The sequence below is a fragment of the Loxodonta africana genome, chromosome X (genome assembly GCF_030014295.1).
Source record: "Loxodonta africana isolate mLoxAfr1 chromosome X, mLoxAfr1.hap2, whole genome shotgun sequence".
Classification (NCBI taxonomy): domain Eukaryota; kingdom Metazoa; phylum Chordata; class Mammalia; order Proboscidea; family Elephantidae; genus Loxodonta; species Loxodonta africana.
In genome coordinates, this window is record NC_087369.1 from 141337817 (window position 1) to 141361881 (window position 24065).

At 47.0% G+C, this 24065-nt stretch overlaps 1 protein-coding gene across 6 annotated transcripts in view; it reads right to left on the reverse strand.

Annotated features, from left to right (window-relative positions):
• Positions 1-17362, reverse strand: part of SEPTIN6 (septin 6) — a 79259-nt gene extending 61897 nt beyond the window's left edge. For 4 of the 6 annotated variants that reach the window (XR_010319636.1, XM_064277538.1, XM_064277537.1 and 1 more), the window contains exons 1-2: positions 17244-17362; positions 330-444 (exon numbers count right to left, since the gene is read on the reverse strand). Coding sequence is in view for 4 of the 6 variants with exons in the window: in XM_064277538.1 (XP_064133608.1) it covers positions 330-444; positions 17244-17273 (145 nt within the window). In the remaining 2 variants the exon portion in view is untranslated. Of the gene's footprint in view, positions 1-329; positions 445-11414; positions 11442-17243 lie in introns of those variants that run through there. The other 2 variants (XM_064277540.1, XM_064277539.1) reach the window with 2 other exon arrangements.
• Between the last annotated feature and the right edge of the window lie 6703 nt (positions 17363-24065).

A 24065-nucleotide genomic window follows, 5' to 3' on the forward strand; every position in this document is an offset into this window, starting at 1 on the left:
CTCCCAATTCTGCCCTGACTCTTGTTTTCTGTAGTCAAAATGAACTTGACAGCAGTAGCGGAGCCAGCCAGCTCTCTTACAAAATTTCCACTGGATCTCAACCAGCTCAGTTTCCCCCAAGGTCTGTCCCCACATTCTAGCCAGACAGGGAAAAATGTAATTACAGCCAGCTGCTTCCAAAAGGGACAGAGGGATAAAAGAAGAAGGGGAAAACACTCTTGCAAATAGATCAGAATGACACGTTATTTAACCTAATTACCTGCAAAGCCACATCCAGCCATTAAGGATCCATATTCTGTAATAGAATTTCCTGCTATGGAAATACTCACCCACGCACAGGATGTTGAAGCAGAAGCCCTGGCTGATTGACTTATTCACCAGCTGGTCGGGCAAGCTGTCAAACCCCACGTGTCCAGCCAGGGAGAGAGTTCGGCAACCTTCACCCTAATGTGAAAGAGGAGGGAGGGGAGAAAATGAAAATGTGCTTAAAAGCAACCTGGGTATCCTAGGAAGTAACACCCACCCAGGCCCGGTGTGTCATCTCTTCCCTCAGCCACTCCCCACTCCAAAGCAAAGTAGCCTGTCAGCTTGGAAATCATAGATTCCTGGATACAGGCATCCTCTAGGCTCAATAATGAACTTCACCATAGCTCCAGACAGCTCACACTACAGAGGGGACTTATAAGGGCAGGACAGTGAAGTCAGGGCATGAGGGGCACAACTTGGGTGAAATCTTGACTCGATCACTTACAAGCTGGGTAACATCTCTGAGACTCAGTTTCCTTCAACATCTGTCGTTGTTGGGTGCCAACAAGTCAGTTCCAACCCCATGTGACAGAGTAGAACTGCCCCATAGGATTTTCTAGGCTGTAATCTTTACAGGAGCAGGTCTCCAGGTCTTTCTCCCACAGAGCAGCTAAGTGGGTTCAAACTGCCAACCAGTCTGTTAGCAGCCGAGTGCTTAACCAGTGCGCCACCAGGGCTCCTTACATCTGTCATATGAGATAATAATATTACCTATCTTACACACGCAAACATTAATGCACATGGGCTGCTAACTGAAGGGTTGGCGATTCAAGCCCACCCAGAGGCACGTGAAAGAAAGGATTGGCAATCTACTTACCAAAAAAAAAAAAAAAAAAAAACAGCCATTGAAAACTCTCTGGGGCACAGTTCTATTGTGACACACATGGGGTCGTCATGAGTCAAAAGTGACTCAATGGCAACTGGTTTAGTTTGGATCTTAGAGGTGATTTGGGAGAATCCAATGTACTGATAGATATAACGGTTAGCTTAGCACAATGCCTGACACACACATAACAGAAACCCAGGTGGCATAGTGGTTAGGAGCTACGGCTGCTAACCAAGAGGTCGCGTTCAGTAAGTATTACCAAAAAACCTTTAACCAGTAATCAGTCCTCTTTTGAGGACATTTTGGGGATCTATAAAAGTGGCAGAGTAGAGATTAGGAGCATAGGCTCTGAAATCAGGCCGGCCTGAATTCGAGTCCCCCGTCCACCACCTCCTGGCTGTGTGACCTCACGAAAGTTACTTTACTTCTCAAAGTTTCCTCATCCATAAAATCAGCAACCAGTAGTTCCTGCCTCACAGATCTGATGTCAGGATCACATAAGACAATGTTCTTCAGGCGCTTAGCATGGGGCCTTGCATATAGTAAGCATCCAATCAACAGTTGCTGCTGTTAGCTGTCTTTAAGTTGGTCCCTGACTCATGGTGACCCCATGCCCAGTGGGATCGGACCTTTGTGATCCATAGGGTTTTCATTGGCTGGTTTTTCAGAGGTAGATCACCAGGCCTTTCCTCCTAGTCCATCTTAGTCTGGAAGGTCCACTGAAACCTGTGCAGCATCGTAGCAACATGGAAGCCTCCACTGACAGATGGGTGGTGGCTGCGCTTGAGGTGCATTGGCTGAGAATCGGACAGTTGTTGTTATTCTTAGGTGCTGTTGACTCAATTCCAACTCATAGTGACCCTGTGTACAACAGAAGGAAACACTGCCCGGTCCTTCACCATCTTCACAGTCATTGTTACACTTGAGCCCATTGTTACTATTGTACTCTGAGGTGATCCTTCTACTCAGACCCCCAAACTGACATTAACGACATGGAATACTTGTGGTTCCCTCTAGCTAAGGGAGCTGCTGCCATGCGTCCTCTGGCTCCCTTGATTCCACAGAGGTCAGCCAAGCCACTCCCAGCCCTGGAAAGCACACGGCCTTTGCTTTGCCTGCAAGGTCCCAAAGCGTCTTTTTCTTAATGGCTTTACAAAACAGGGATCGCCTCAAATTGGGGCAGGCTTCCAAGGAGCCAGGGAGGAGGACAAAAGGGGCCTGCATGTACTCAAAACTCTTGCTGACTGCCAACCGCCACAGGGGAGGGGAAAGGAGAAGGGAAGCTGGAGACAGCAGACTAGACAAGAGGAGTGGGCTATGAAATGAGTGAGGCTTTCTGTTGGGTGGGGTGGCACCAAGATTTCCATAATCATTGCCAAGAGCAATCCAAGAAGGGCATGGTTACTGCCAAGGCCTGAGCCAATATCCCAGGCTGAGCTTCCACTGGACTGGACCCACTTTTAGACTATATCCATACTAAGAGTACACTTTGGCACTAAAGGGACTGGGGTGGGAGCCTCTCAGCAGCTGACAGAACAGGTTCCTAGAGAGCCTCTTCACCCAGGTTGGGATCCCACTCCCACTGGCATCATCCAATCCTCCAAGAATGACAGGGCTGGTGCTGGCAACTGCCATCTGGCAAGTTCATTACCCTCACACATCTCCTGCCCACACTTCCAGTGGCACATTTTTGACAGACGACCATATGCCGGCCTTCAGTTGGGGTACCTGAAGACAGCTGAGTTTCTTGAGTGGTCCACATTACTCAGAGCTTTGTTCTATACCCACCCCCTCTCCTTTCTTCCCTCCCCCCATCTCCCCTCCTTCTTTTTATTAAAGCAAGCCAAGTAAGATCCAAGATTCCCACTATTGGTTCTTGGTCCTCACCATTGCAGAGGAGACAGGCACTTAAGAGCCAATATGCGTTCTCAGTGGAGCCTCCTACGTAGCAGGCATGGGAAATTGGGATGGACCCAGGGTTGAGGCTTCCTGAGCCACATTTTATCACCCCTGCTACCTCTTCCTGTCTCCAAATTCAGCAACATAAAACTTCGAGTGCTCCAAAGCCTCTGATCCAAGTGCCAAAAGGAGAGGAAAGGGAATTTTCAAACGGACGACGATGAAGAGCAGTGGGAACCGCTCCACACCTTATTCTTACTTCAACGTCAGAAACGTAGCAAGCGCCTCCCATGTGCCCACGATTCTCTCCCACCTAGTACAGTGCTGTTGTTGTCAGCTGCCATCGAGTCAGGCCCTGACTCACAGGTAGCCCATGAACAATGGGATCAGGCCATTGTGACCCATGGAATTTTCACTAGTTGATTTTTGGAAGTGATTGCCAGGCCTTCCTTCCTTCCTTCCTAGTCCATCTTAGTCTGAAAGCTCCACTGAAACTTGTTCAGCATCATAGACAGGTGGTGGCTCTGCATAAGGTGCATTGGCCAGGAATCAAACACAGGTCTCCCACACAGAAGGCGAGAACTCCATCACTGAACCACCATGGCCCTCATCACTGTGCGTTAAGGGCCCTAAATAGCATGAAAGGGTATAGGCTTTATTCCCCAGGGAATGGAGTTTAGTGGATTTTGAGTGTTTTGAGAGGGGAGGGCCATGATAAGGTGGTGTCTTAGAAGGATCGTTCCAGCTTCAGGATGCTTATTTATTGGAAGAAAGAGAGACCAGGAGCAAGGAAACACATTAGGAGATGGCTCCAATAATCTTGAACTGGTAGAAGGACATCCAGGCACTGTGACAATAAATGCTGGTTGAAGTGAACTGAACTGACTAGGGATGGGTAAAGGAGGAACAAATTTGAGAGACAGTCCAAAGAAGGGATGGGACTCAATGAATGACTGGGTAGAGGGGGTGAAGGTGCAGTCAAAGCCGACTGTGAGGTTCTGAGCCTGGGAGCTTGGATCGATGGCACCATGGATAAAAACAGGGAAGCCAGGAAACGGAACTTATTTAGCTGGGAAGTCAAGGCGTTTGATTTTAAATAAGTTATTACTAAAAAGAAGTCCCTGCTTGGCTAAGTGTTAGACTACTAACTGAAAGGTTGTTGGTTCAAACCCACCCAGGAAGAAAGACCTGGCAATCTACTTCTAAAAGGTGACAACCATGAAAGCCCTGTTGTGCACAGTACTAGTCTGCAACACATGGGGTTGCCACAAGTTGGAAGTCACTGAACGGCAACTGGTTTATTTTTTTGTTTTACACATTACTTTAAAAATTGCACTCATCAGATTTTATTTTATAAAAATAACCAATGTTCCCTGTATTAATTTTAGAACATATGGAAAATTATAAGGGAGAAAATAAAAATCACCCATAATATCACTTCCAGAGATAATTACTGTTAATATTTATGTCTTTCCTTCCAGTCTGTATACTTTTTTTAATAAAACACGTATATTTCTGTATATTCCTTTTCATAACCTGAATTTACACTTAATATTTACACTTTGAGTAATTAGGTATACTTCTAAGTCATGTGTATTGGCCATATAACATTCCATTGTAGAAATCTACCACATTTTCCCAACCAATCTTCTACTGCTAGACATTTAGTGTGTTTCCGATGTTTCAACATCTTAAGTAACAGCTCTTGTTTGTAAATGTTTGCATATATCTCCGATTATTTCCTTAAGCTAAATTCCTAGAATTAAAGCCTGCTGGGTCCAAAGACACATACATTTTATTTAAAGACTTTGGTGTTAGCTGTGTTGTTGTCCGGTGCTGCTGAGTTGGTTTGGACTCATACCAACCCTATATACACCAGTAGGATAGGCTGCCTGGCCCTGTACCATCCTCACAATTGTTGCTATGTTTGAGCCCATTGTTGCAGCCACTGTGACAATCCATCTCACTGAGGGTCTTCCTCTTTTTTACTGACCCTCTACATTATACCAAGCATGATGTCCTTTCTCTAGGGACTGGTGCCTCCTGATAACATACCCAGAGTATGTGAGACAAAGTCTCAACATTCTTGCTCTAAGGAGCATTCTGGCTGTACTTCTTCCAAGACAGATTTGTTCGCTCTTCTGGCAGTCCATGGTATATTCAGTGTTCTTCACCAACACCATAATTCAAAGGTGTCAATTCTTCTTTGGTCTTCCTTATTCATTGTCCAGCTTTTTCATGCATACGACCCATATGAGGCGATTGAAAATACCATGGCTCGGGTCAGGTGCACCTTAGTCTTCAAGGTGACACCTTTACTTTTTAACACTTTAAACAGGTTTTTTGCAGCAGATTTGCCCAATGCAATGCATCCTTTGATTTCTTGACTGCTGCTTCCACGGACGTTGATTGTGGATTCAAGTAAAATGAAATCCTTGACAACTTCAATCTTTTCTCCATTTATCAAGATGTTGCCTATTGGTCCAGTTGTGAGAATTTTTGGTACACAGACTTTGTTACACTGTGACAAATCATCCAACAGAAAATAGTACAAATTTCTACTTCTACCGCCAGTATGAGTGTCTTCTTTACCCATAACTTATACCAATACTGAGATTCATAGGCTTTTTAAACCATTGTAAGCATTGAAAACCGGCATCATATTTAATTTGCATTTTTCAACTGAAAGGGAACTTTTTTCCCACAGTTCAACTGTATATATATATATATTGTATATGTATATGTGAGTTCCCTATTCCTGTCTTTTCAAAAAATGGAAGTTTTGTCTGTTTCTTCTAGATTGTAAGAATATTTTATATATTAAGAAAATAAAATAGTTTTGATTTTGTAATGAGATATCCAGGAGAAGAAGAAATCCAGTAAGTAGTTAGCAATATGGGAATTGTAGGCTCAGGGAAAATTCAGAATGGAGATGTAAATTTAGCAGTGAAAAGTATGAAACTGGATGCATTCTCCAAGAGAACGTATCAAGAGAGAAGAGCAAAAGACTAAGTACAAGAAACGCCCACATGTAAGGAACGGGAGCCCTGATGGCTCAGTGGTTAAGTGATTGGCTGCTAACTGAAAAATCAGCAATTTGAACCCATCAGCCATTCCACAGGAAAAAGATGTGGCAGTCCGCTTCCGTAAAGATTACGGCCTTGGAAACCCTATGGGGAAGTTCTACTCTGTCCTATAGGGTCGCTATGAGTCGGGATCGATTCAACTGCAATGAGTTAAGAAATGGGGAAGATGAAGAGGATTCTACCAAGAGGGGAAAAAATCAGAAAAGTAGGAGAAGACCCAATGGTTTTCTATCACCAGAGCCCAAGGGAGAAGTCAAGAGGAATTACAGAAAAAAGGACACTGGTGACTTCTAGAACTCTTTTTTCTTCTGTATCTACCCAGTGTCTGATACACTTACATTGACTGAAGTATTTGGAGGCTAGGAGACATGAAATCTGCTTAATGGGTTTTTCTTGCTAACCAAAATTTATCTTCCAAGCAGCAAACTTTCTGTCTCAACCTTGTACTTGAGAAAGCTTCAAAGGCTCTATTTGTATATTTCCTGCTTTATGAAATCCTGTCTAGTGAGCACCATTTACTCTTGCTTTGATAAATCTTATATGATGTCATGGTCATCATTATGAATAACAGCCCTCATTGTTCGGAGCTAAAGACGTAAAGGAAAAAAGCACAAAATTTTGCACAGAATGTACACTGACCTCAGGACAGCCCCTGGAAGTTTCTTTCCTCCTCCCTCACTAAATCGCTGGTATGTTATCTTGTTCCCTCTTTATCTTTAAAATAGCCTGATTAATCAAGGTCCTGATTACTTTGAATGCAGTTCATTGAATGTTCCCTGGACTACAGTGTGCCCAAGAGGAGATAGAACTGGCAACTTGGCTCAGTATGTCTAACGTTAAAATCTCAAGTTGCCATCTTGAATAGCAGGTGGTGCCATGTTCTAGGCTTGAACTGAGTTGCTAGAAAGGCCACACTCACCAAAATTTTTAACTGCCCATTTCCTGTAACCCTGCAACCCTCTCTAGGAATCTATAGAAACTCAAAGATGTGTACAAAGATCTATGTATAAGGAAATTCATTGCAGCATTGTTTATAATACTAAAAAACTAGGAACAACTGATATGCCAGTATGAAAATTTTATTATATGGTAATAGGAAAATATTAACTAAGTTATGGTACACACATATTCTGGAATATTCTGCAGCCATTAAGAAGAATGGAGTAGATTTATGTGTACTGATGTAAGTAGAAAAAAGAAGTTACACAACGATAGGCACAGTATAGAGCCCCATATGCAAAAAAAGCCCTATATATGTGTATTTGTACATAAGTGTATGTGAATGCATAGAAAGGGGCATGAAAAGACATCCACCAAACTAAGCACTGCGGCTACCTCAGGGGAGAGGAATGGAAATAGGGGCTTAGTCCGGGACAGGGTAGTCAGTATGCGTCTGTATTGTTTGATTCTTTCACAGCATGGATGTGTTCACATATTACTTGTGTAATTTAAAAATGTTTTTTTAATATAAGAAACAAGAGTTCTCACTGAGCTTTGCAGCAGGGGTAATTAGAATGCAAGATTCTGAGAGGAGCTAAAAGGAAAGCAAAATGAAAGACTGCTCCTGAGAACTGGGAGAGCCCCCACTCCCCTCCGCAATTACATTTCCTGTTTTCTCCTCATCTGCAGTCACCTGTGGTTTTGAAATACGTTATACCACATTTCATATCATGGGCAGAAACACCGCTCTCTTTCTCTTCCGCCTCCTCCCCTGAGGACACACCAATTTCGTTTTTAATTGAATATGCGTAAGGAACGTGTTATGAAGAATGAGTTATGGCGGTTCCAGCTGTGAATCTTTCTCCCATTGCTGTTTTTCTAAAAATAAAGAGTCCCCAAAGTCCCCAAGTAAGCAATTCCTGCCTCCCCCCCTCCGCCGTCCAACCTTTGAGGTAATGGTAAGCAAGCAGTATTTGAGGCATCTGCGTCAATCAAGAATTTCCTGCCTCCATCAAACACTAGGATGGCTAAGTTGGTAGCTGTCATTCTGAAGGATGAGCCCGAAGGGAAAAGTCTAGAACTCACTGCCCATGACTGGGCTTTCCCCAAACTCTCTCCTCTGGCCTTCTGCATCCAAATACTAGAAAAGGACCCAAACACTGAACTAGGGTAATCTTTAGCAGCCTCATCAGTCACTTCTGGTGGACCCAATCTCACACCTTGCCTTTCTCCACCCCCACCCCTGAATACTGATCTCTGACAGGCCCTGCAAAGCTTCAGAACCATCAAAATCAATTAATTGGTCCAATGACGCATAATGGAATATTAAGTAGCAGATAAAAATGTTTTCTAGGAATATTAAATGCCATGGGAAAATGCTCCCTGTAAGCAATGGGAGAAAAAAAAACCTGTAAATACAGAGTTATCCCAATGATGGGGCAAAAAGTATATATGCATTAAAAAAAAAAAACTAGAAAAATATACACCAAAATAATGACAGTGGTTACTTTTGGGTGGATGGATTGTATGTGATGTTGCTTTCCTATGTTTTTCAAGTTTTCTACAGTAGGCATGTTTTATGTTTGTAATCAGAAAAAAAAGTGGTGTTTCTTTTTTTAAAAAAAGATTCTATGATAATACTTTCCTAGGCAGCAAAGTAGCTTTAGATATTTTTTAAAAATCTTCAGCTATAACCAAAAAAGGTGCTTTACATACAGAAACCAGAAATTTTGGTTAATCAGAGCATTCAGTTTTTGGGTGTTTGGCTTATATTAAAAAATGTACTTTACCAATAATACATTAAAACCCTAGTACAACTGGAGTCCCTGGGTGGTATAAATGGTTAACGCGATCAACTGCTAATGGGAAAGTTGGAGGTTCAAGTCCACCCAGAGGTGCCACAGAAGAAAGGCCTTGTGATCTACTTCCAAAAGGTCACAGTCACTGAAAACCCTATGGCACACAGTTCTGCTCTGACACACATGGGGTAGCCATGAGTCAGAATCAACTCAACGGTAAAATCAGTATAACTTAGTTTACAGATTCATGTGAACCAGAAGTCAGATCACATATCCTGAAACATGTAGTAAAAAAATCTCAATGAAACAATCAGGAGAATGCTAGCCCCATCTGGTACCTCCAATGTTGTCAGAAGAGTGGATGCTATTGCATTATCAGACATAAAAAACCACAAAAGCACTGATAAGTTCCCAGAGGGTAAAAAAAAAAAACCCACCGATGAGTCCAACCAACACATCAAATATCAGGATTTCCCTCGTGCCAATTAACCCAGGCTGAGAGGAAAGAGTAGTAGCAATGCCCTGTACCAAGAGTGAGAAATTTGGGTCCCTTTTCAAGGAGAGGAGCCCCTGCTTGGTACAAACTGCTAATACACTCAGCTGCTTATCAAAAGGTTGGCAGTGAGTCCACCCAGAGGCACCTTGGAAGACTGGCCTGGCAATCTACTTCTGAAAAATCAGCCATTGAAAACCCTGTGGAGCACAGTTCTACTCTGACATAGATGGGTCACTATGAGTCACAATAGACTCAATGGCAGCTTTTTTTTTTTAAGTTCCAAGAAGAGATAAGGCCTGCAAAAGTGGCAGCACCCCCAAGGGACCTCAGAAATGCCCTTCAGTGGGGGAGCAGCATAGGGGACCCTATCTTTACCATACAGAAGGAAGGCCCATTTTTGGCAAATCTAGTAGATGAAAATCTTGATTTTAATATACCAGATAAATTCTACAGTGGCTTTTTATTCAATAAAAAGATTCACAGCAGGATTCTATTATATAGCCAGCTCTCCTGGTGGATATAAAATGGGATTCAATAGACAAAAACTCAGCTCACAGGTATCTTTATAGGAACACACTGGCTATATACACCTACAAGGAAAGACAGTAACTGAAGGTTGCTTCTATCCCACTTACAGACACCCTGCTGAGCTAAAAGCATAGATTTGCCTTCTCTACAACTCTCCCCACCCAGCTCAGGGAGTCTAAGCAGGGAAAGGGTGGAGTTCAATTCTGCCACTCCACTCGGAAGCAGAAGCCGGCAAGGACCTAAAATAAAAGGTATTAGGCTGGAGAAGAAGGAAACATAAGAACCGTCTACCATTAGAGCTGGAAACGCCTTTAAAGATCACCTAATCCAACCTGCCCATTTTACAAAAGGGGAAACACACTGAGAGAGGAAGTGACTTGTCTCTAGTCACAGTCATTTAGTAGCAGAGAGTGATGCTAGGACCCAGGCCCCTGATAACCAGCCTACCACTCTCAAATGGAAAAACTGACTCAAGTAGCAGATATACTTCTTTCTGCTGCTAAAACTCCAGGACATCAGGCTTGTAGCGAGGCTCGTCAGAGGCAGAAGGGTCAAGAACACCATCCAAAAGCATGTGGGCTCAGCAAGGCGGCTCAGGCCCGCACAAGGCAAATGAGGCAGTGATGCCCTGGAGAGGCTTGGGCCCCTCCTCTCCTTCACTCTCCCAGTGCTGTCTTCCATCTCCCTCTTTCCTGACTCTGACCTAGTCCTCGGCCTAGCCCACTCCCTAGCTGTGCTCAAGAGCCCCGGGCTAATGGGCCCACCTAACCTGGTGGCCACAGGTAAAAGTGCTTGGCTACTAACTGAAATGTCTGTGGCTCGAACCCACCAGCCACTCCAGGGGAGAAAGATGTGTGTTTGCTTCCATAAAGGTTACAGCCTTGGAAGCCCTATGGGGCAGTTCTACTCTGTCTCAGAGGAGATTCTAGATAAAATATCTCCACCTCAGGCTAGGGGCAACCCCAGCTTAGGGTGAGACAACTTTTCCACAAACGTTAGAAAACTCCCCTCAAGCCAGGCTATTTAAACAGCATTTCTAGGTGTTCTGGCTATTGTTATTTCCATTCTGCTCAGGGAAAAAAAAAAAAAAAGGTTTACCCACAGGCCTCTGAGTGAATGCCCAACTGCCCTCTAGGGAGCCTGAATTTGCCTCTGCCTCCATCTGGTCTCATTTAATGGGGATCTGAAAAGAAAAAAAAAAAAACCTAGTTCCTGCTTCAGAGCCAGTGTTCAGAGCTGGGGGCCTCTGCCACAGAAGGAAACCGAACACTACCTCACACCTCATCAGGGCTGTGAAAGCAGAGTTCTGCTCCTGTTATCCCAGGGCCTTCATTAGGGGTCAGAGAGGGTCCTGACAGGTCGAGAAACCAGTGCTGAGTCCTGTCCCTGAGAAGGCCTGCAAATCTTTTCCCCAGTCACCTTTAAGCGAGTGGAACGGATGACCATCCGGGCCGGTTGAGAGCACACTGCATAATTCAGCAGATGGCTGCCTCTAATGAGAAGACACTGAAGAATAGGATAACATTATTTCTCACCCTCCTGAGCATGTGGCCTCCTTCCTCTGCGCAGGCAGCAGAGAAACCCACGATTTCAAATCCCCGCAGCAGAAGCCTCCTCCTGCCAAACTGGGGAGGAAGGGTCTGTGTTTCTAATTTATTCTGCTCCCCCACTCCAGTCGTTACTTAAAATAATCCATCATTACATGGCTGGTGGCTCCAAGATTTTTATTTAAAGCAATATGGGAAAAAGAAAACCCACACAGCCCATGACTGCGCTATCTTGGATTTCATCTGAGAATCTTTTTAACACCCCAAAGTCTCCAGAGCACCCAAGCATACTGTTCTCTGACCCCTGTGGGTACGCCAGGGGGATGGGTGCAGACGGAAGATAGGGAAGATGGGGAGGAGGGACCGTGGCAGAATTTTTATGCCTTAGGGATATTATGAAAAGGCCAGTGTTTGAACAAATAAAACCAGAATGAATCTGTGTCATCTGATAGGTGTTTCACGGTTACATCTGCTGACCAGCAATAACACTTTGGGCTAAGTCACTTGGTCTCTCTGTGCCCATAAAATGAAGGGAAAAATAATACTTGTCCAGGAAGCTCTTTGGGAAAATAAAATCATACAGCTGGAAGCATTTTGAGAGTGTTGAAAGACACATGTTACACTATTCTTTCTTTATTGAATGCGGTCTTAACGCACATGCAACTAAAAAACAAACAAACCGGTTGCCATGGAATCAATTCCAACTCATGGAGACCCCATGTGCGCAAAGTAGAACCACTTTGCACAGGGTTTTCAAGGCTGTGACCTTTGGGAGTCCAGGCCTTTCTTCCAAGGCACCTCTGGGTGAGTCTGAACCACCGACATTTAGTAGTCAATGCTTAACCATCTGCACCACCCAGAGTCTCCCGTGCAAATAAAAGCCCATCTCAATTGTTTGTGCTAACAATAAACCACAGTTCTGATAATCCAGAAACCCACGTAAATCCAGAAATCAGTCCTATTTAGTTTTGGAATACTTTTTTCCGGAGGATTTATCTTCCTAATTAGTTTTGCTCAGGCTAGTGCAAAGGGTTTGCTCCCTTACAGCACACAAAGGGAGGGGCCATGCTGGGTAACAAAGCCAGCAATTAATAGAAAATTTACAGCGGGGACTTCACAAAGTAAATGCTACACACACGACTGCAGATCAAAATCTCATTATACTATATAGACTAATCTATCCGCTGTAATGCAGTTTACTAATAAGAACACTGCTAACAATCACATTTCCAGGATTTAGGATGTAAAGAGGAAATAAGGCTTATTCCTGCCTGGCATCTGGAAGGTCTGAGAGGGCAGGGTTCCTGCATGCCTTGGCTGCCACAATATCACCAGAATCTGGCACAGAGCCTGGCAGAGTCCGTGCCTCATAAATATATGTTGGAGGGATGAATGAAAATAAAAGTGGTGAATTAGCAAATGAAATGGTCCTAACTCAGTAGCAGAAGTGAGGTCTCACCCTGTCTTCACACCTACCTTTTCCTGTTTGAAGCCCTCAGGAAGCCTTTCCTGACACTTACCACCCCCATCCTCTGTTGGATTAGGTCCCCTTGTAATGCGCTCTCCTAACCCAAACCAAGCCCACTGCTGTGGAGTCGATTCCGACTCATATCGACCCTATAGGACAGAGTAGAGCTGCCCCATAGTTTCCAAGGAGCACCTGGCGGATTTGAACTGCCGACCTCTTGGTTAGCAGCCATAGCACTTAACCACTATGCCACCAGGGCTCTCATAGTAGACTTTAATTCCCCTTTGCAGCACTTATTGTAATTATAATTATATAGTTATTTGTGTCTGCCTCCAACACTAGACTGTAAACTCCTTGATGGAAGGGACCCTGTGCATTTGGGAAACATTGTAATTTTCCCACAACTTCTCAGTTTGAAAACTTTCAAGCACATAGAAAGGTTTGAAAATAGTATAATGATCATTTATATACTCTCCACTGCTGTATCCCCAGTAAAGGTGTAGGTGAATATAGGGGCCTTGTTTTCCCTGCTTTGGGATATAGGGATCACTGAGTCAGGGAGCTTCAAGGGGGAACTCAAAAGGTAACTGCCATTTACTAGCAAGACCAGAATGCAACAGCAATCCTCTCCGCACCTGCAGGCTGGTACCTGGAGCAGTTGCAAGTTCTGCTCATGCAAAGTTCCTTGTAGGGCAAAGCTAGCCCATGCAAGTTCTTTCATCAGGGAGAAAGGACATTACCTGGATTGCCACTGGAGAAAGCATCCTTGTTTCCCAGGTAGAATTGGTTCAAGCCAGAATCAGACTTTCTTTCTATGGGCCAACACTGACATACTGTACCTCAAAATGAGGCATTGAAAGGAACAGCTGAGTGCAAGAGCCAGGAGATGCAGCCTCTGGGCCTGCATCGGGCCTTGCTTGCTTACCTTGAACAAGTCATGTAAACTCTCTAAGTGTATATTAAAAGCAGCCCAATCTACCTCACGGGGGAGAGGTGGGGAAGGGGGCAGCCCAAGAATCTTCTATAGTTCTCTAGTTATTCCACAGTGTCCACAATTTGTCTCTCCAACTAGACTGTAAGCTTGGAAGCTAGGAACTGTGTCTCCTACTTTTTTTTTTTTTGTCTAGTCAACAAAGGTTAGCCAAAGTGCTGGACACATATCAGTCAATTAAACAAACACTCATGGACACAATGTAGGTATAACTTTGTCATACAGAATTCTTTGTAGCGTTCATCCAAATAGGATTGTATTGTGTCCACGAGAGCTGAACTTCCAAGTTGCATACGTGCTGGCTCTGGATTGAATTGTGTCCTCCAAAAATATGTGTTATAAATCCTAACCCCTATGCCTGTGGTGGGGCAGTTCTACTCTGTCCTATAGGGTTGCTATGAGTCGGAATCAACTTCACGGCTATGGGTTTGGTTTTTTTTTTTTTTTAATACCTGTGGTTTATAATCCCATTTGAGAATGGGTTTTATTTGTTATGTCAATTAATAGATTAGTGTGGAGTGTGTCTTAAAATCAACCTCTTTTGAGATATGAAAGAGATTAACCAAGCAAGCAGAGAGCAGAGATGGGGGAAGAGAGATGCCAAGCCACATGAAGATCACCCAGGAGGAGAAGCTCGAAACAGACAAGGACCTTCCTACAGGGCCAACAGAGAGAGAAAGCCTTCCCCTAGAGCCGGTGCCCTGAATTCGGAAGTCTAACCTTCTATACTATGAGGAAATAAATTGCTGTTTGTTAAAGCCACACACTTGTGGTATTTCTGTTATAGCAGCACTAGATAACTAAGGCAATGCTCAAATATAGGCCCTGCTCAACAATTCTAAGTCCTGTTTTAGTCACTAATGTCGCCTTACTCGCCACAGTGATCCTCAACTGACTCTGGAGAAGACACCCCTGCCACACACACAAATATACCAAGGCACTACTCGTATGCATGGCACCATCTCTCAGAAACCATTAAAAAGAACTAAGCTAGGCACACTCAGGTTTATTTTCTTCCCAAACCCTGGGTACATGTTCCTTGAAAGAAACAAGCAGCAACCAGACATCCAAGGTCTCTTGAGTCAATTCCATCTTTTCTCTGGTGAATTACAACTCCACGCAGACACAAAGGAGAGCAGAGACAAATGACACATAAACAAGAGCTTCACTGGTTGGGGGAAGGGGGGCATGGAGAGTGACGTCAGTTTTCCCAGAAACCCACTTATCACGATAACAAGGTCTCAAGTGCTTGGGCTGCTCTTTCAGCTTCAGAATCTGGCATACAATTACGCTCTTCATCATACAGAATGGCAAGCCCAGCCAGACCAAAGTGGAACCAAGCAAAGTAAACCAAGTAGCCCTAACTGCCCTCTCCATCTGCAGAACAAAGGAGATTGCCTGAGTTGTGCAGAGGTGAAACACAAACCTTCTGGAATCTGTCCCCTTTGCAACATCTGTCTTGTAATCCTATTCCAGGCAAGAGGGACCTGGTGAGAGAGTATGGATGGGTTGATGAAAATTCATTAGCTGACAAGAAAAGTCACTAGTGTCATTTTTGGTCACTAAGAATGGAACGAGTTTAATCCAGAAGACTAAGTCCTCTACTTAAGCTATGCCAGCTCTAAAATGCAGGTAACTGGGAGCAGAAAAGCACTCTGGGAGCCCTCAAAACAGTAATGCAATAAATATTACAGTGCCAATCTTGATTAAAAAAAAATTCACTTTGGCGGTGGGGGGGGCGGAGAATTTTCTCAAATTCCATTATCACGGAGCATTGTCGCCTACCTAGGCCTGGTCCTTCCACATCATGACTCTGTCCTGGGGGCTGCCAGGGGTGGGGGAGGTTCCAAAGAACTGACCCTGCCCTTCTAAACAGGAACAAGAGGGTGGAATGAACTCCTACATATCCGGTAGAGAAAATACTACCAGATTATGGATTCAGGTTTTGAAAGCAAATCAATTTTACTTACACCAAATACCTAGAAGCTATGGATATATTTATACACACACAGAGGAATTGTACTGCATGGACCATTTCCCTAAATAAGCAAGCCACAAGGTTAAAAATTTTTTTTGTGCTTCAGAAATGTTCATTAAGTAGTATTTGGCATCACAGGATTTGAGCTACCTCTATCTCACTCTCCTCCCTCCCCTTAGGGCTGGTAATTGTGTACCTCTTAAAATCCCAGATACTTGTGGATAGAAAGGCTATTTCCCCAAATGGAGTCATCCCGGCCTTTTAGACCAAGCTTCTGGTCAAAAAAAACAAACAGGGAGGCTGAGGTCGCTTCAATATGGATTCTTTGCACATCCCAGGCTGGAAAACTTCAGTTCTTTAAATGAAGATTTTTTTCCAGAGTCGGTTGCCAACAAAAAGAGACAGCCCTCCCTGCTTTTGCTAGCCTCGCACTTATTTTCCTGTGTCCCCACTGAAAGAGATCAGCTCCACAGGTTTTGGCACAGCAGCCCAGTTACACCGAATACGCACCAGAGAGAGACAAGACCCCAGAGGTCCTCAAAACCCCTATCAGGTCAGAAAAATGCCAAAATACGCATTCAGCTACCTACAAGCCTGCCAACTGCACTCTACACCGACGCACAAACGGGACGCACAAAGCACAAGCAGAGAGGCGCCCGGACACGCGGACACAATCCTTGGAGAGGAGAACAGACATACACAGTCAGAGAAATAGTCAGACTCATCTAGAGTCACAGACAGAACCCCGGCGCCGTCGCTCGCCTGGGAAGGCGCAAGAGCGCGCACGTGCACACACAGAAGCGCGCGCGCGCACACACACACACACACACACACACACAGATGCAGTCACATATGTAACGCATATGGAGAAGCCCTAGACCAGCCAGTCACCTCCTCGCCCCCCACGCCTCTCACCACCTCCTGCCCCAGGCTAACCCCAACTGGGTGCCCCTCTCCAGGAGGAGGCCCGGGTCTAGGCGGGCAGCTGTGCGCAGGAGCGCGGTCCGGAGGTCTCAGGAAGTCAGGCCAGGGTGCCACGGCCCGGGAGGGCTCGGTGGCTCGTGAGGCCATTCATTCGGCAACGCCCCAGCCGCGGAGCAGCAGCTGCAGAGAGGGAGGCGGCGGCGGCGACTGTGGCTCCTAGAGCGAACCAAGTCCCGCCGCCCGCCCGCAGCCTTGCCAACCCCCCACCTGCCCACCACCGAGCTCGGGGACAGGCTGAGTCCCGGAGCGGCTGACCCCGGCGGCAGCAGTCCCGCCTGGCCTCGGCTCCTGGATGCTGCCCATTGCCCTGCTCACCGCGGCGGTGCCGGAGGCCGGGTCTCCACGGCGATTCCCAGGCTCCCTGCCCCTACGCTGGCCCCCAAGCCCCCCACTTACCACCTGGCGAGCTATGTCGGTCGCTGCCATCGCTCCTGAGTCCGCCAGGGCTGCCACCAGCTCCGCCGCAACCGGAGCTACCGCACAGGAAACAGCAGAGCTGCTCCGACAAAGAGAAAGTGTTACACTTCGGGCGCGACCAAGTCCGGGGAGGGGGGGAGGCGCCAGGGAGGGGCCCCCGCGCCGCCGCTCCAGCCCCTGCCTCTCTAGATCGCCCACCCCCTAGAAGGAGGCGGTGGGAGGGCGTGGATTGGGGGCACCGCCCCCACCCCCGGAGCCTAGTCCCAGCTCTCCTTGCAGCCCCAGCCGCAGGCCTTGGCGAAGAGGGGGGGCTCCCCTGGTGACCATGTCCTCTGTCCCCCCCGCCGCTGGTCTCTGTGGTACATCCCGACCTCTGCGAATTGTCACACCCCCCTGCTCTAGCCTTACATCCCAGCGTCCCTAGACCACTGGGGCTGCGAGGGAGGCCCTGCCCTTGCCCCCTCCGCGCTCAGCTAGTCTGCTGAGCTCCGCTGTCCTCTGCTCCCCCCTCCCCGCCGAGCGCTCAGGGTGCTGGCATGGTGCAACCACCACTGGAGTCTCGCTCCCCGCCCCCCGCCATGGCCCTGGAGCCGCTGAGGCCAGAGGGGTGGCTGTGGCACCTGCTGCCCCACAGCGGAGCTGAGAAAGGGGGGCAGCTGAGGCAGCCGCACTGCTGCCACGCCGCACGACTTTGACAGAAGCCCGAGGCCAGGGATCCATAGACGCCCCTTTGGACCTGGAGGGTCCAAGCCTCGGAAGCTGCGGGCGGTAATTTAGGGGAGCCAAGCTCACTACCTTATAGTCTTCAGTAAAGAGGGACTCCACTCCTCCTCTTCGCCACCCAGCTCTAGAAGCTCAACGTGGGAGCGGAGGCTCCGAGGACCTACCCCTTCCAGTGCCGTGGCTGCAGGGAGTCCAGAGGAGGGCTGGGCAATAAGGACACCAGGCCGGCGAAGAGGATGCGGATGGCGGGACCGCGCAGCCGCCAGGTGCTTTGTCCCGCGCTCTGATTCTCTCTGAACCCTCGACCAGCTCCGGACCGCAGAGCTGGCGTGCCGAGGTGGCTGGGGGTGCGGAGAAGGGAGAACCGCCAAAGGCAGGGCTGTGTCCGCCTCCGTTCCTGTTCCTCCTTGTCCACCGCTGCAAGTGTTCTCTTTTGTAGGCCCCTTTCCAGCCCCGGCACCCTCTGGTCTCTCCCAGGAATGACCCCTGGCTCGCTTCCTGTGATTGGCGAACCAGGCAGATTTGGCGCGCCGAGGCCCCAGCGGGCGGGACTCTCCACTCCCGAGAAGGGCAGCGAAGAAGGGCAGGCTCCCTGGTCTCAGAGAGCGACCCGGGTCCGTGGGAGGACCCAGGCTCATGAGGGAAACCCAAGTCTGCGATGAGGACCTGCATAGGGCGCGGGAGGTGATTCCGCAGAGGCCCACGATGGGAGCAAGCCGAGGGAGGAAAGAAGAAAAGTGGGAACCAGGGAGAGAGTTCGAGCCCAGAGGCTCCAGCCTAGAAAAAACAGGGAAGGCAAGGAAAGGCCGTGGCTACGTGAAGCTCTTCCCTGGCACTTGGTTCCACTAGCCGGGACAGTGCTTCTTGCACGCTCTCAGGGAGCTCTTTATGTGCCGCTTCCGCCCTGGGAACAAGGACTCCGACAAATACATTCCCAGTGCCTAACGCTGGGCCTGGCGTTTAGAAGGCGCCAGATTAACAAATGTTTCCTAAATAGAATTGAAGAGGAAAGGGGACTCGGGGGGGGGGGCGGGGGAGTGAAGGACATAAGAGAGAAGGAACAATGAGGGGATTAGCCAAATATTCAAGGGGTGCCCACTGTGCCGGCGTCTTTGTGCTGGAGACCCAGGAGGTACCCAAAGAGAAGAGCCTGGAGCAATCGGGCCAGTACAAAAGTGTTCTATGTAACCGGCGCAGACCCTCAGGGCAGATGGTGGTGGCAGGGAAGACGGGTGGCTGGAGCCTCCGAAGTCCGCTGAGGCTCTGCAAGACCTGGGGTAGATGCAGGGCCCTGCATTGGGGCGGCAGTGACAAGCGTGATCAGGGCGGTGTTTGAGGAACCGCTGTAAGGCTTGGGCCCCAAACGGATGGGGGCGGGGAGTCAGAGGTTACTGACCACTTCCACGCAGTCTTGGGGGAGACAGATCTTCCCTGGCAAAAACTAGGGTGGACGGGGAAGGGCTCCGAGGCCACTAACTCTGATGTGGGTTTGTGTGAGGGAGGACTTGGAAGGCAGAATTAAGACCTGCAACCGCGCGCAGGGTGTAGCAGAACTGGGCGGGCAGGCTTCGGGTCTCTCGGGAACCCCGCCCGACTCAGGGAGCACTGCCCCTCCGGCCTTAGCGCTCCCTGCTGACCAAGCTCCAGACCTTCCGGCCTCGCGCAGGCAGCACCTTAGCATGGAATCCTCGGTGCCGGGTCTGTGAGTGTGCCCCGCTTGGCCTGCTTGCGCCCAGTGCCCCTGAGAGGCCCGCAGAGACCTCTCCCGCCAGAACGCTACACCCCACATACAGGGACCAAGTGTGAAGTTCAAGTCTCCTGCAGCCCTCCGTTCTTCCAGGACCTGCTGCCTCAGGCTGTAAGCCCCTGCTGGGCCTGGACCTCCAGGGTTTCTGTGGTGTGTGTGGTGTGTCTGTCCGTGTCGGTGAGTGAGTAGGTGTGCATTTGTATGTGTCAGTGTGTGTGTGGGTGTGTGCTCACCAGTGTATGTCTGTGTGTGTTAGCATGTATTTACTGGTGTATTTGTCAGTGTGTGTATGTGTATGTCAGTGTGTGTGTTGGTGTGTGTCTGTGTGTGTATGTCTGCGTGTATGTGTTAGTGTGTATTTTTGGTGTATGTTGGTATGTGTGTTGGTATATATGTAAAGGTGTGTGTGTGCCATTGTCGTGTGTTCATGTGTGTGTCAGTGTGTGTATCTCAGTATGTTCGTCAGTGTGTGTGTGTCAATGTGTGTGTCAGTGTGTGTGTATTTAGCTCACTGTGTCCTGGCCTTTACATTTCTTACCTCATTAAATGCAACTGGGCCAATAATTGAAGAGGTGTGAATTTTATGCTCGTTTCAAGGACAGGAAAGAGGTTCATGACTCCCAGTCTTGGTCCTGAGTCATTTGCCCCTAACACTGCTGATTGGCCCAGGCCCAGGGGAGACAGGAGGGCTGAGAGGGCGAGAGAGATGGTGAGTGATCAGTTGGTGGGTTTTCTTCCCACTGATGAGTGGGACCAAAAGATTCCTTCACGAAGAGGCATTGTGGACTCTCCAGCATGGCTGTGGTTGCATATTTTCAATGTGTCCCCAGCAGGGTCCCCTGGGCCCAGTATAGTGTCAGGTGCTCAATCAATGTTTATTGAGTAAATGAATAAACTGAAGCATGTAAATGTGACATTTTCAGTATTTCCATTGTCCTTAAGGAAACTGGAGCATGCAGTGACTTCTCAGGGCCAGCAGGTGACTGTCATTAGCATGCTCATGTATGTTTATGGAACCAGGCTCCCCAGGGAGGGGAAATGGCTACCCTGCTAGATAAGACCAAAAAAAAACCAGAGTGGGATCAAATAAGAGCCAGGCTTTAGAAAGGTCACTCTGACTGCTGGGGGTTGGGGGGAAGGCAGGCTAACGTTGGAGGCAGGGCGGAGAGGGGGGAGTCTGCAAGGAGGAGGAACAGGGTGGTGAAATGGGGTTAAGAGCTCAGGAAAGAGCTTTGTCCTGAGCCTGTAGCTTAATGAAAGGAGAACAAGAAGGATGGTAGAGCTGGTCTAAAGTGGAGAACAATCTGAAAAGTAAGATCAGAAAGTTGGAGGAGGAAGCAAAGCAGAAAGAAAATGATCTTGGGATTAACTGAATTCACACAGTGCCAATAGAATCAGAAGCCGAATAAAGGGGCTAAATTAAGATGAACTAAGAATTCCTTTCTGCCTCTGGTTTTACATTACTCTGTTCCAGTGGTTCTCAAAATGTGGTCTTTTGTCCAGCAGCTGCAGCATCACCTGGGAAGTCACTAGAAATGTGAATTCTCAGACCCCATCCTAAATCCACTAAATTCAGAACCTGTAGGAATGCACCCCAGCAATCCTTTAACAAGCCTTCCAGAAGACTCTGATGCATGCTAAAGTTTGACAACCTCTGGTTTATCTGAAAATCTAGCCCTGGTGGAATAGGACCCAGGATTGGTAAGGTTTGGAAGGATTAAAAAAAGAAGATAATGATGATGGTGAAAGAAACCAGTTGCCGTTGAGTTTCAACTCAAGGCAACCCCAGAATCAGACTTCCAGGACTTTGAAGGTGCCTCGGGGTGGGTTTGAACTGCCGAGCACTTAACCAATTGCACCACCCAGGGATTCCTAAGTTTCAAGCTTGGGCTACTGACTGCCAATAATGGTAGATCCCAGTGGATTTCTACAATGGATGCCATGAGGATATGCCTAGGGTTGCCAAAAATGGAGGAGAGGGGACTCCAACAGGAAACTGGAAGGATTCTAAAGATAAGCTTGGCTTCCTTCTCAATTTCACTCATTCATTTTAAAAATATTCACTAAGCCCCCACTGCATGACAACTCTTGTGCTAAGTGCCAGAAAACTCAAGAAAGAATGAATAACAAGAACTCCAACTACAAACTCAGGGAGCTCCCAGGCCTGTTGCCAGATAACTCCACAACCAATCAGTAATGTAGTAAGTGATATGATCAGTCAGGAACAAGGCCCTGGGGGTTACAGACTCAGAGAGGTGAAGGAAGGCAGCTCAAAGAAGGATCATTTGGATTGAGTCTTGAAGAATGAGTCGTTGTTTCTTTGGTGGTCAAGAAGACAATAGAGACAACAGCAGACACGAAAGCACAGAGGCGAGAAAGGGCAGAGAACATTTCGAGAATTCCAAGTCCTTCTGCATGGCCAGAGGAAGTGGCAAGAGAGGGGACAGTGGCTGTAAATGAGTCTGCAAGATAAGATGGGGCCAGATCTGAAAGAGTCACGTTGATCATGCCAAACGTACTGTCAAGCAGTGCTCTCTAGGGACAATGCCTACTCAGTGCTTGAGACTGTGCCCAGCAGCAAATGGGATGTTCATGGTCCCTGTCCCCAAGGAGCATCCAGCCTGGTGGTGTCGCTTGAGCTGGACAGATGAGTCTCCTTGAAATATTGAAAAACCAGTCTTCTTGGAAACCCCATGGAGCAGTTCTACTCTGTCCTATAAGGTCGCTATGAGTCAGAATTGACTTGATGGCAACAGGTTTGGTTTTTTGGTTTTTGTTTTTTTCTCCCATTTTGGAAAAAAAAATCAGTTAACAGATAGAAATTTCTCTATTTTTAACCTTTTTAAACCATGGATTTTTCTAAATCTTTGACAGATATTCCTACTTATCTGCTAGCAAGCAACAAAATGAATGAACAAGAAGCAAATGAATATTAAACAGACAATCCCAGTACTGATCACGCTTAATTCAACAGTTTTTTTCATGGACATCTGTGCTTGTGGCTATGATTTTATATTGCACGCACAAAATGTAGCCATATTTTCTGTTAGCGCAAGTGTTCAGATTTATTTTATATGGTGAGGTTTAATTTATCAATTGTTCCATGCCTTTCTGGAAGAGCACCATGACACCTTGATGCTGTGCCACCTGAACTGCCCCTTAGATGGGGACGTGTGGCTGAAGCATTTTAAGCAGGAGAGTGACATGAACAGATTGCAATTTTGAAAGGTCACTCTGGCTCCATCTTGGGAAAAAGATCGGAACAGAGGGAGATTAAAGCAGTTAGGACTTAGGAGTTTGGACACTGTTGTAGCAATTCAGGTCATAAATAATGGTGGCAGTGGTATGGAAGTTGAGTGGCAAGGAGGGAAGATACTCAGCATTAAAAGGGGCCACTCATTAAGGTCCTTGTGTGCCATGCTAAAGGAGCCCTGGTGGTACAGTGGTTTAAGTGCTTGGCTGCTAATGGAAAGGTTGGCTGCTCCACAGGAGAAAGATGTGGGAGTCTGCTTCCTTAAAGATTACAGCCTTGGAAACCTTATGGGGCAGTTCTACTCTGTCCTATAGGGTCAGAATTGACTTGACAACAACAGGTTTGGTTTGGTTTGGTGCCATGCTAAGGATATTGAAGTTCCAACCTATGGGGACTAATGAGCCTTTGGATTCCTATTTCTTAATGGGCGGTGCTTGAACCAGCTGCATCAGAGTCACCTGTAGTGCTTCTTACAGATGCAGAGGCCTAGACCCCGCCTTGGGCCTGCTGAATCAGGATCTCTGTATTGGAAAAGAAATACGGGTTTGTAACAAGCTCTCCAGAGTCCCTGGGTGGTACGATTGTTTAACTGAAAGGTTGAAGGTTCAAGTTCACCCAGGGGCACCTTGGAAGAAAGGCCTGGCCACCCACTTTAAAAAAAAATCAGCCATCGAAAATCCTATAGAGCACAGTTCTACTCTGGCACACATGGGGTCCCATGAGCTGGGGTCGACTCAACAGCAACTGGTTTTGGTTTAACAGGTTCTCCAGGTACTCAGGCACATCAAAGCTGGAGAACCACTGCATGAATGGCAGACAGGTTTCAGCAAAGCTTCCACACTAAGACAGACTAGGAAGAAGGACCTGGCGATCTACTTCCAAAAAAGATTGGCCAGTGAAAACATTATGGATAACCGTATCAAAGAAAGGTGATCCAATGGAATGCAGAAATTATCAAACAATATCATTAATATCACATGCAAGTAAAATTTTGCTGAAGATCATTCAAAAATGGTTGCAACAGTACATCAACAGGGAACTGCCAGAAATTCAAGCCTGATTCAGAAGAGGACATGCA